This window comes from Protopterus annectens, chromosome 7.part0, assembly GCF_019279795.1.
Source record: "Protopterus annectens isolate FY-2018-M chromosome 7.part0, PAN1.0, whole genome shotgun sequence".
NCBI lineage: Eukaryota > Metazoa > Chordata > Ceratodontiformes > Protopteridae > Protopterus > Protopterus annectens.
This window is the reverse complement of record NC_056739.1, coordinates 1,065,125,748-1,065,139,180: the sequence shown is the minus strand read 5'-3', so window position 1 is coordinate 1,065,139,180 and position 13,433 is coordinate 1,065,125,748. Positions and strand designations below refer to the sequence as shown.

The 13,433-nt window shown below is 39.5% G+C and overlaps 1 protein-coding gene across 3 annotated transcripts in view; it reads right to left on the bottom strand.

The window, feature by feature from the left end:
- FBN1 (fibrillin 1) overlaps positions 1-13,433 on the bottom strand; it is a 4,097,759-nt gene that overhangs the window by 1,276,616 nt on the left and 2,807,710 nt on the right. For all 3 annotated transcript variants that reach the window (XM_044077620.1, XM_044077621.1, XM_044077622.1), the window contains exons 39-40: positions 8,019-8,087; positions 7,636-7,761 (exon numbers count right to left, since the gene is read on the bottom strand). In XM_044077620.1, the coding sequence (XP_043933555.1) occupies positions 7,636-7,761; positions 8,019-8,087 (195 nt within the window). The remainder of the gene's footprint in view (positions 1-7,635; positions 7,762-8,018; positions 8,088-13,433) is intronic.

Below are 13,433 nucleotides of genomic sequence, written 5' to 3'. Positions count from 1 at the left end.
CTTATGGTTTTAGAAATATGAACATTTGTTTGAAATGTGAGGACATAATTTTATTCTGTGAAAAGGCTTAGGCTCCGCCCACTGGGCATTACAGTACAAACTTCCTGAGTTCCACTGGAGTAAATGAGTTAAGTGCAGCAGTAATCAAGATAGAGTCCATCAAAAGAGAGTCCATCACTGGATTTTGAAACCAGCTTGGACAGTCCTTGCAAGGTCAGATAATGTTACCTGGATGCTCAGGAATGGGAACCACTGCATTCATTTTTTTTCCAAACATTGTCAGCAATGAGTTTAACCATTTTGCCTGCTTGCTGGGCCAACCAAGAGGATGATGAGTAACAGAAGACCTACAATAGGATACATTTAGCGTTAGAAGGGTCATTCTGGTGCGACCTGGCTTTGTTCCTGATAAACTCCAAGAACATACCAAAGCTGGGTTATCAGGAGGTAAAGACGGGAAGTCTACCTCTGGGTCATCATTAATATTTGGGGTAGGAGACAACACAAAGAAGTCTATGTGCTCCCTCTTACACTTCACCTTACATCTGGCCGATGGATGGGAAAAGTCCAAGGAAGAGGAAGACTGAATGCCAAACATGATAAAGCATTGTGCCTAGAGGCTCAAGCCCCTCTGTTTTGGGTTGGGTGGATAGGGCAGTGACACTATTTGGTGGTCTAAGGTAAACCACAGATTGACTCACTTCAGGGGGAGAAGTATTCAGAGATGTCTTTATTATATGCATTGGGAACTGTCAAGACCTCAAAGCCAAGGCTAGGATCAACACAGCTATGCAGCCAATACTATTCAAAGCCAAATCTGCTTTTGAGAGTACTGCACTCACAAAAGAAAATATTTAAATTTGATTATAAATCAACTGTTTAATGGAATAAAAAAAGAAGTTATGTACTCACCATAACGTTCCATCTTTGTTGTCCATTTTCATTCTTCTTCAATAATTGGGTTTGAATCCAATACTCGGAACCAACTCGGCCATTTTTTACAGCTCGGGGCCACTAGTGCTCCTCCCTTACCCATAATGCTCTATCCCCTAACCTACCATAGATCTTGTTTGCTGGCTTATAGTTTTAAAAGGAATTTTAGCACCCAGATAAGAGAGACCAATATCTGGAGCTCAATAGCAGCAACATTGGTTCCCCTTTTTTTTATTGGTTCCCAGAGGCTCCCTTCACTCTGGAATAAAATCCCAGTCCAGGTTAGGCAGAGTCCCACATTGACTCTCTTCAAGAGGAATCTTGATGAGTGGATGGGAGATCGTTTACCCGGCTATCACTTCTGTGTCACTGTTAGACAGAGGCACAGTATACTAACCTCAAAAAAAGGCATAGCAAAATTAATTTAAAATGGGTGGCGAAAGCCAAACACACTCTGGCTAGGCTTATAAATGCCCTAGGGCAGATAGCCTAGTATGAACCTATGAACCTTGTTACCTCTCAGTTTTCCAAAGGATACTAATGCAAAGGTAGGGGGTTGGCAGGAGGGGAGTTGAGGAAGAATGAAAATGGACAACACAGCTGGAACACTATAGTGAGTACATAATTTCTTTATCTGATATTGTCAATTTTCATTCATTCCTCAACAACTGGGACAGAGTCCCCAACTACCTGAAATCTAGGGAGAACACTAAGAAAGGATATTCCTGAGCACTTCTGAGACAAATGCTGCTCTTCCCCTTCAGACCATATCCAATTTGTAATGAGTAATAAAAGTATAAGGATTAGCCCAAGCTGCAGCTGCACAGACATCATCCAGTGAAGACCTAAATAAAAATACTGATGGTGTTGCCATGGACCTGGCTGAATGGTGTCTTAAAGGTTTTGGTAAAGATAGACTCAATTTGTTATAATCAAAGGATATACAATTAGTCAACCACCTGACTAAAATTACTTTTGTAACTGATTTGCCTAATTTAGTCTCTGCAAAGAAAACAAACAATTGGTCTGTTTTTCAGAATTTTTTTGTTCTATGTAAATAAAAACATAATTGCCTGTGAATATCCAGCAAATGCAAGATGTATTCACCTTTGTGAAATTTGTGAAGAAAACTGGAAGATTAAAGGACTGATTGATGTTAGATTCTGACAGGAAGGACTGGTTTGCAGTGCTACCCTGTCTTTATGAACTATTAAATAAGGATGTTTAGAAGACAAGACGTGAAGGTCTGAAAGTCTTTGAGCAGAGGTAATGGCTACCAAAAATATAGTTTTCCAGGTTAAAAACTTCAACTCATTTTTTGTTGCTGGCTTAAATGGAGAATGAACTAAGGTTTGTAGTACGAAATTTAAGTCCAATGGTGGAGATGGATCTTTATAAGGCAGTCTCAAAAGAAGGGTACCTCTTAAAAAACCTTACAAAGTTTTGATGAAGCTAAGGTGGAATTTTTAACTCCTATATGAAAATTAGAAATGGCAGCTAGTTGAACTTTAATAGTAGAGGAACTAACCCCTTCATTAAAGACTGTTGTCAGAAACTCAAGAACGTTATGTACTGCTGCTGAAAAGGGTCAGTATCTTTCTGCTGCACCCAAAAAACCAAATATTTTCCATTTACTTCTGTAAATTTTCCTAGTGGAAGGTTTATGGGAAGATAAAAGTATATGATGGACAGTTGAAGAGAGCCTGGGTTGTCTAGCTGTCAATAGCAGTGGAGAAACCATGCGGTTAGCTTTAGGATTGAGATGTCTGGATGAATAATATCTGTCATGTGAGACAGGAGATCTGGAATTGGATCCAGAATCCATGGAGGGTAAACTAGATGAGGCCAAAGAAAGGGAACTGAATCTATTGAGGCCAATAAGGGGCAAAGAGGATGACCTTACTCTTCAATCATGAAACTTTATGCAGAGATTTGGGGATTAAGGGGGTTGGGAGATATGCATAGTGGAGACCGGATGGCCAATTGTAAAGTAGAGCAGCTCTTGGTGATTCCCCCGGTGGAGGGATTAGGGCAAAGAACCTGCTGCACTTGTTGCTGAGGAGAAATGCTAAAAGGTCACAGCATGGATGGCCCCATTGGAAAAATATCTTTTCCATAATTCTTGTGTTGAGAGACCATTCGTGAGGTAATAAAATGAATCTGCTTGACTTGTCTGCTATCATATTGGATTTCCACGGAATGTGTGCTGCTATCAGAAATCAAGTGGATGAGACTGCCCATTGCCACATTTTCACAACTTCTCGATACAAGGTGTAACATCTGGTCTCTCCTTGTTTGCTGATGTACCAAACCACAGACATATTGTATGTCTGAATCGCAACTGTCCCGGAAGGGAGACAGTCTTAGAAAGTCTGCAATGCTAAGAGCACTGCTCTCATTTCCAGGACATCGATATGCATGTTGGCCTCTTCACTGGACCATGTGTCTTGGACTATCTTCCCCAAGAAATGCCCCCTCCACCCAATTTGGGAAACATTTGTGGCCACTATGGCTTTGGGCTGAACAAGAATGAAGGGACAGTGTAGAAAAACCTGATCTGAGCGAATCCATCACCAGAGATAATTTTTGCAAGCATGGGTAATTTTGATCTGGGTGGACATAGACTGCTACAGAATGGACCACTGAGAGTCACTAATGTCCACTGAAGTATTCTCATATGGTATCTTGCTAGGGGAACTAAAACTATCACAGCAGACACTGATTCCAAGGCTTGTAGAACCAATTGGGCCGAAACAGAAGAATTTTGGATTATCTTTTTGACATGAAATTGGATAATCTGTACCTTTGGAAAAGGAAGGGAGGCTGTCACTGATATTGTTTTGAATAACACTCCTACGAACTCTAACATTTGAGTTGATTCTAACTGCAATTTGTTGAGGTTGATGATAATTCCCAGAAGAGAACAATTCTGGAGTACATAATCTCAAGTTCTTATCAGTAGATGCCTAGTTAGAGCAGTTTTGAGCCAGTCTTCCAAGCTTAGAAACACACGGAATCCCTGAAGTCTCAAGTGAGCTGCTACTACTGCCATGCATTTGGTGAACACCCTGGGGGCTGTAGTGAGGTGAGACTAAAGGGCAGTGCTCTGAACTGGTAATGACTGGCTCCCAGCCATAAGTGTAGATATCTTCTGGATTGTCTTCATTTTCATGTGATAGTAAGCATTCTGAAGGTCTGTTGAGCAAATCCAGTTGTCCTTGTGCAGGAATGGCATAATGGACTGAATTGTGACCATTTGGAATTTGGTGTACTGGGCTGACCTGTTCAGAATGCGGAGATCCAAAATTGGTCTTCAGTCCCAGTTTTCTTTGGCACTAAAAAGGATCTTGAGTAAATTCCAGATTCTATCTGGTCTGGGGGAACTATCTGGATGATTCTTTTTTCTAGCAGCTTTTTTATTTCCAGAGCTGCTGCTTTCCTCTGACTTGGTGGTACATTGGGAATTTTGTTTAATGCTGGTGGGGGATGTAGGGAAAAGGAAATTATATAACCTCTAGAAATAATCCTCTGCACCCACGCCACGTATCTTTTGTAATATCTAGCCAGGCTCTCTGGTGCAGGGAAAAATGACCCTCTACTGCCTCCAGAGTTGGACAATTGGGCCTTCTTTCAGGAGTGTTGATACAGTCTGTCAGAAAGAGAATTTGTAGACCCCTGGTTCTGTAGGCATCCTCTGTCGTATGGACGGTGTCTCCCATTTGAGTTTCCACCCACTGCTCCTGGGGGAACTATCTCTACATGGATCTTGGAAAAGACCCTGGGAATTTCTGAACAACATTGTTTGACCCCCCCTTATTGATTCCTATAAAAAAATCTTTTAGAGGTCAAAAAACGTACACCCACTGCAGTGAGAGTCTTAGCATCTTGCTCACACCTGGAGAGTGTGCCCTTTACCTTGGCCCAAACAAAGAACTTCCATCAAAGGATGCATTGACAAAGGAGGACTTGAAGGGCTCCGCAAAATCACACAGACACATCCAGGCATGCCTCCTAATAGAAATGTCTGAACCTGCCACCCTTGAGGTACCTTCAGCTGAGTGTGAAATGAGACTCATGGACGAATTGGAGATCAACTGCAGGCTAGCCAACTATGTGGCAACAGAGGTCTGAGCCTCAGAACTACTGGTCCTAGCGAGGGATTTGGAGAGCTCTTTAATCACATCCCTCTGCAATCTTGTGAAGTGTGCCAAATAATTTAGCAAACGGAGTGCAAAGGTTGCTGAAGAATATACACATTTCCCAAATCTGTCCAATGCCCTTGATTCCCTGTTAGGGGGATGGACAGAAGAACTCTGTTCTGCAAGTTCTTTCTTTCTGGCCATTGTCATGACCTTGGCATCTACCAGTACTCCCATGTTCTGAACAACCTCTCTTCCTTTTGGTGGTGCCAAAATCCCAACTGGTCTATTGGGGATCAGCCCAATAGTATCTGGTTCCTTCCACACCCACCTAGAGATCAAATCAATGAGCTTGTTGGTGGGCTGAGTCACCCAGGAGGTAGATGGGCCAGACCCAAAGGCTTCCAGGAATACCAATTAATCTTGGGAAGGCTTATTGGAGGACCAACCACCACTCTGCTTGAGGATTTCCAGGATGTCTCCAAAGGAGATGGCATTAGGTGGTGATCTTGGGGATCCTCATCAAAATTAGTATCTTCAGTGATAAACTCTTGGAAAGAGTCTAAGTGCCTCCTCATGCACTTTCTCTTCCTAGAGACTTCTTTGGTGAGATGTCCCAGAGAAGTATCAGAAGAAATAAAGATACCCTGCTGGGTAGTTTGCAGACACTGTCCCTGGGGAGTACAGCAATGAGGCTCAAGGCACATTGATATCCGGGATCCAGAGGGGAGATATGAGGATGGAGGAACTGCCCATCCTGCAGAAGCAGAAAACACTCTCCACTACCTTGAAACCAGAGTGCCCCGGAGAGACAGAGACCAATGGAGCCGAGAAGCCATGCTTCCAGACCATCGGCTCCTTGTGACCCGAGGGCAGTATGGCTGAGGTAGAGGTCAGAGCTGAGCTGTCTAATGCTGAGGGTCCAAGGGGCAGAGATGGCTCCAACAACTTCACAGTCGACTCTAATATATTGGATCCGACAGGGACGCTTCAGCTATGAGAGTTGTCCAGATCTGACAAGTTCCGAGCTGGTGACCTCAAAGAACACATCAGAGCTGAACATACAATGATCTTTGGATCTGACACAGATGGATCTGGAAAACTCAGATCCAAAGGCTCTGAAACTACTGGTCAGAGCAGAGAAAGAGACAAGATAGGTGGTTTAGTACTGGTAAAGGTTTCCTGACCCAAAAGGGTAAAAGTCAGAAGAATTTCTATCTCGATCTGTGCCGAGAAAAAACTTCCTCACCATTCTATCCACATCAACTTCTGTCAGGCTTCTGGAAGAATGAGAGGATGAGGCTACAGAGGGGGACTTGGAAAGTGTCGTGTCTCCAAAAAAGATGAGGGAACTCTAGAGGCAGGATGTATATCTCACTCGAGGGAAGGGCTTCAGATCTGACAGCACTGGATCTGAGGAAGTAAAGTGAACATGTGATGCAAGCTGATCAGAAGGTTTAGACTTCAATCCAACTTCTTTGATTTCTTACGAGCTGGCCCTGACATCGGATAACAGGAAGGATGGATCCGCTGGCCTCTTTCTGTGCTCCGTTTTGTTTTGTCAGAGCTTGAGGGTTGAGCCCCAGATAGTGCCTCTAAAAAGGTTGAGGAAAAAAACCCTTCTGTATCACTTTATTTTTATGATCAATGACTGCCCTAGGACTGAAAGACTTGCATATCTCACAATCAACTTTGAGGTGATCAGGACCCAAACAATAAACACACCAATCATGCACATCAGATAACGGGAGTTTGTGCCCACATTTTTTACATTTTTTAAAGCCAGAAGGCTTTTCCGCCATCTTAGCATGTTAACTAGCAAAAAGAGAAGAGAAAAAAGAAAAATTTTTTTTGTTGTTTTTTTAAAACAGGAATAAGACGGGAATGAAAGTAACACCAAGAATGCTATTAGAAAGAGAAAGAGACAGAAGAAAATACCAACAATAGTAAAACAGAAATACAGTAAATAATCTTGGTCGAGAGGGTATAAGTTATAATAATACATTTAAAGGAAAAAAGGGTTAATTAAGCAATTAAAAAATTTCACTTAACTGAAAAATCTTATTAACACTTGAGAGCTCACAGCAACCATGTCTGTATGTGAAAATGGCAAACAAGATCTGAGGTATGTTAGAGGATAGAGCATTATGGGTAAGGAAGGAGCTTGAGAGTTCTATCAGCCACAAGGTGTAAAAAATGGCAGAGTCGGATCCAAGGATTGGATCCAAACCCAATTGTTGAGGAATGAATGAAAAGTGACAAAATCGGATCAGATAACACAAAATAATGTTATGCAATACTTTTCATTCAGTGAATGAAAATGATCAGTTTAACAAATGTCTTCTTGCATATGGAATCTCTGCAATAAGCCTTGTCAGGCTCTCAGTCTTCTGTGCAAACCAATTCCCTTTTCAGGGCAGAATTACTCCAGAAAAGGAATGGATACATATCTCACAACAATTCATTTAAGTTTCTAATCAAACAAATACAGATCAATGTATAAGCATATAAAAACTACAGTGATATGTGACAGAATTCATATCCAGACTAATGGAATACATACCTTCACACAGTCTTGTTTCTTCATTCAGATAGTAACCAGTAGGACACTGACACTGGAAACTTCCAAATGTGTTGATACACTTCCCTCCTTGACATGATCCTGGCAGTTCAACACATTCATCAATGTCTGTAAATGGACAAATAAATATCAGGTAATAAGTTTAATTAAAACATCATTTCATTCACTTTTCATCCCAAAACTGCTTAGTACAAGAATGGAATTAGCAAATATTTAATATCTTATCAGTTTCCCTCCTAACAATATATTCCAAAGTGTACTTTATTATTCAGGTGCAAGTAACACACAAAAAGTAATTTTTTTCATATAATATATCACATAGACAATCTCTGAGAAAAAAAAATCAATGCAAATCATTAACTTACCCTCCAGGATAACAGTAATAGGGTTTGGTCGGAAACCTTCTCCTCCAGGGCAAAGAAGCTTGTAATCAGCTGTGAGGATTTAAGACAATAAAACATTGTTTTAGGCACAGTATAAGAAGAAAATATGCTAATTTTCAGAAATGCTTATCACGTATATTTACATATTCCTGTAAATAGATAACATAATGTGTATAAACAGTGGTGCATTTGCAAGACTCTTGTTTACAGTGCTATGATCTGATCGAAACAGGTTACAGAAAAGTCAGCCAAGATGGCTGATCGTAATATATCACTCTCCTTCTCCAAAGGGATGACTGTAGTGGCCAGTACCACTAAGTGAAGAGCCTCTGACAAAGATTAGCACCTTTCCAAGCAGAAATGCCTAATCGCACTGTACATGCAAATGAGAAAAATTTTAGAAAAACAGGGGAGCTGCTTGTGTGATATTCCACAGTGAACCTTTTTCTTCTTTCTTTCTTTCTTTTTTTTCAGTCTATTCATATACTGTAAAGTTCTGAAACTTTCAGGATACGATACCTGTCACTGTCACTTTCTGAGAAAATTAGATGAAGGGTATGACGATCTGTGTTGACAATTAGTGTTCTGGCTATGACAGAAGAGATGAGAAGGTTACAGCATTTGCCAAAAAACAAAACGAAAAAAAAAGAAATAGAAATAGAAAACGGAGAAAAAGCTAAAGTATATACATGCATTTCCTCAGGTAGATAACAAATGTTAGAGCTGTGACAAGGAAGAAAGAGGTAACTGGGAATATGTTTTTGGAAGTGCAATGAGTTGGCAGATTTTAAAAATTCCTTATAGAGCTCTCTATCAGAAACATTGGAGGAGCAAATGACTGTCATTAAGGAAATGAATCTTTTAAGTTGGGGTACAGGATCTGAATTGCTTAGACAAAGTACGGCCTTATCAGGTTTTATTCTGCTGGCTGCCAAAAAAGTAGTTACTAGAAAATGGAAATCAAAATGTAAACCAACTGTACTTACAGTATTGAATATTGTAAAAGAGATTAAAAAATTGAAGCGGGATCTATAGAAAATAGAAGGAACTAATTATATAGAAATTAATTGAATCTGTGGGAACAATGCATTCAGAATAATAAAAACAGAATGGACAAACACTTGGCACTGGACTTTAAAAACAAAATAAAAATAAAGGAAAAATCCAAAATCCACTGTGCTGTTCCTTCAAACTAACACTCTATTAGACACAGAGGGTGCATTTCATCAGTTCATATTCATACTTCTTCAAACTCTGACTGCAAGATAAAACTCAGCACATAAAATAGTAAAAAAAACATGACATCATCTCAAACACAACCAATGAAATTCCTTCTTTAAAATCAAATCTTTCACTTGATATTAGTCCACAGGACACACCTAATCATGCCCCTTCTTTAAATAATTTCTTGTCGTTTTTCTGAAACCCGTGTTTATTTAAAATACATTTAAAATTAATATAGTCATTCGAGCCTGCAGATGTTGTGGTATTTAATCTTATTTGCCACTCATATTCCTTGATGTCTAACAAGTTCTTAGCACCCCATCCTTAATATTGGGTTCTATATTGTCTAACACATAAAAAATAAACTTTTTAAAATTTGTGCATTTTAAGGTATGTCTATACAAAACATTTTTGCCATTCTTTCTTACTGGATGGCAGTGTTCATGTATTCTTTTACTCAGTTTCCTAATAGTCCTGCCCACATAAAATACCTGGCATGACAAACACTCAGTAACATAAATTACATTAAAAGCACTACACAGTTGCAATATTTTGGTGCAGCTAACTTATTCCCATATTCAAACAGAAAAAAGAAATGTTTGCTACAAATCTGCATTGATTGAACATACTATACGAATACTTTCCTTTTATTCCTAAATCACTTCCATTTCTCCTTTCTGTCTTTCAAGAATATTCTTAATGCTGTAACATTTTTTATTTATAATAATGGGTGCTGCACCCACCACTTTATCCACTGCAGGTTCTCCAGCCAAAATCCTCCAGTTAGTTGTCACCATATCTGAACTGTTGAAATGTCAAGCATGCAAGCTAGTACTAAACCTAAAGTATATTCATTTGCATCATTAGCACCTAGCACTGAGGGATTAGAAACTTCTTCATCTTTGTCAGTCAATGGTTTATACTGAAGCTTTCTTCCTTCTTCTATCTCACTAGCCATCACCTCAATAATACTTAAAGGGGATCCCCTTTCTTTAAACTTTCATTTAGACTGACAATTTTTCTTTCAAAATCAGAATCATTTTAGTTACTCTACTAATCCTCACCATCTGACCTCTTACTATATTATGCTTTTGATGGGTGAGGTGCATGCTATCATAATGTAAGCAGCTATTTCTGACAGTGGCTTTTCTTGCAACTATGGTAAATAATGTCATTTGACAGACATTTCTCAAGCTTAATATCCAAGAATATTACACTGCATCTGTTTGTAGTGAAAGCAAAATTTAGAACTTTAGTTGTTTTTGTTTGTCTTCCCAGTGTGTCAAAACAATATTAGCAAAACTGGGACCATTACAGAACCCATGGCCACCCCTTGAATTTGCTTGCAAATTGGACATTTAGTGATAGAGAAGTTGACCTTATCAGTTCATGTTTGGAGGTAGTTTTAAAAAACAACTTCTTAATTTCTAATAAGACTTTTTATCAAAAAATTCAAGGGGTGGCCATGGGAGCTACAACAGCCCTCAGTTTTGCTAATATTGTGGTGGCACACTGGGAAGATTTCTATGTTTGCAACAGTGTTTTTTCCACCTTGTTGAAAACGTATTTAAGCTTTATTGATGATGTACTTTTTATTTGGAATAGTGACAATAATTTGCTAGAATGACTTCAGGATTTCAGGAATATTTGAAAAAAATAACCAAATTTCTGAATTTTATTTTCACTACAAACAGTTGCGGTATAATATTCTTGGATATTAAGCTTGAGAAATGTCTGTCAGTTGACAAGTTATTTACCACAGTTGCTAGAAAAGCTGTTGCCACAGAAAGCACTCTGGCAGTGCATGGCTATAATGCCTTTCATACATTCTGACCACCCACTGAACATGAAAGAGCAAAAGGCAGACGTGTATCTATCTGCATAAAGAATAAGCACACCTCTAGACTGGTCAAACAATATAACACGCTTCAGCTACTCCACTTCCAATTAACCATGGGAAAAATCCATTACCATATTGTTGCTAGCTACAATTCTCCCACGATGAACCAGGAAACCCATACATCATACCTGAAGCTTTTAGAATCATTCACCATCCAGCCCTATACAATACTCATGGGTGATTTTAACTATCCCTACATTAATTGGGAGGCATATAGGACAACTAACATACAGGCCCAAAGATTTCTTGACTTTGTAAATTCAAATGCCTTGGAGCAGCTAGTCTGTACTCCCACCAGGGAACAAATACCCTAGAACTGGTACTCACAAATATGGGAGAATACTGCACCCCCCAGTCTGATGTCCTCACTGCTAAGATCAGATCACAAAGTGGTCTCCCTCGAAATAAAGGTAAAATTAATTGTGACACCCCTGCACTGGCCCAGTAATCAAGGAGCCTCAATCCTCACCACTAACACCAGTGAGGGTTGTGCCCATTGGGAGGATGACAAGTACACACACACAGTAAAGTACAATTTCCCTTAAGAGCACACAGAGATCACAGTCAATCTTGGGCAGGTTTCTCTCTCTCTCCAGATTCTAAATAAGACTCCCCACTGGCACAGCTACAGGGTTAAAATCTCAGCTGAGTGGTCAAGCCAAAACCTCCAGCATCCTCTCTGTCCAACCAGTGCTTCGTGCCCCTGCACAAGTAGCTGACACACACACACTTTGAGATTTGATCTATAGACAAACACACAGACACTACTGGGGTAGGCTGGCACAGGTTCACTAGCTATGCCCCCTTCTACTCAGACTAAAAGGCAGTTAGCACTGCCACCAACCAGCTCTTATCAGCTACTATAAGGCTCTTCCCAAAGGATGACCTTTGGGAAGGGCCTTATAGTAGCTGATAAGAGCTGTGCAATGTTACTATTATCCAAAGTGTCTGTTCAAGACTTGAAGGCTATTTAGGAGTGGCCTGTACAGTGTTACCAAATACACATGCAAGTACTCTAAGAGATTAAATATCTCTAACAAACCAGCCACAATTAAAAGGTTTAAATATATTTAATAATAAATAATAAAAGAACAAGACAATACTCAATAACTCAATACCGTCACAACATAGTTCAGAATCACAGGAAATATTTTAAAAGAACATTGCAGGACAGTCTCACATAAATACAAAAAAACATCTAGACTGATCATACTATATTCCTATCTATCTCTAAGAGAAATACTATGATCTAAATCTTACTTACAGAGCAAAGTAAATGCAAGCGCTGAATGGATGTTTACAGGTCCAGAGACAAATACAAAATGCACAGACTTTCTCTCTGAGATAGTTATTAAATCAGTAATACACATTAATGCTGGGTTAGCTAGCTGACATCACTATTTGACACCTGTTAGCTAGTTCCCAGGCTAAACAGATACTAACAGAATGTAACATGTCTCTACAAAAAATATGTATCTCGTAGAAGCTGACACTTATCTCTTAGAAGCTTGCGTAAAACTGGAAGTCAGAAAACAATTAACACCTTTACATTTTAAACCTAGCAATTATTTCTGTCTTACGACAATAGAAAGGAACTCTAGCTGTTTATATTCTGTCTTCTTGCTGAAACTGAGAGATAACACAATCGTAAACAGTTTCAGCTTAATATTTTGATGCTTTGCAAGTTAACTCTGTATGTTCCAGCATCTTACTATCAAAACATACATTTGCATAGGCATATAGTTTATACACACTTCTGCTCTTTTCCATCAGGGCACACTGTGGTCACACTCTTGAAGCTCAGTACAGAGCATACAGTTTACTTACATTTGTAGGACAAGCATACAAATCATATTACTATTCACAAGTGACATGGGATAATTTACAAAATTCTAGCTAGCTGGGCTGGCAGCCTTCACACTAGTTCCCCCACCAAACCCCAAAAACTTTAAGAACTTCTGTAATGTAAATTATCCCCTATTAAGGGACGGCAGAGCTAGTTTTCACACTCCCCCAAATCCAGAAAACACAGAAACCTATGCAGAGGCATACACAAAAGCCCTATATGACCATATAAACAACTGTAAAGAAATGGCAGTATCAGACTGAAATAAACCCAGGTCAAACTGCAAAAACATGCCACCCTGGTGGGCAATTGGTATTAATAGGTTGTACAACAAAAGAAAGAAAATCCTGTTGAAAAGTAAGATGGAATGTGCACAACAGAGCAAGAAGTCCCTCATAACTCTAAACAACAGTATCAGGGAACTAGT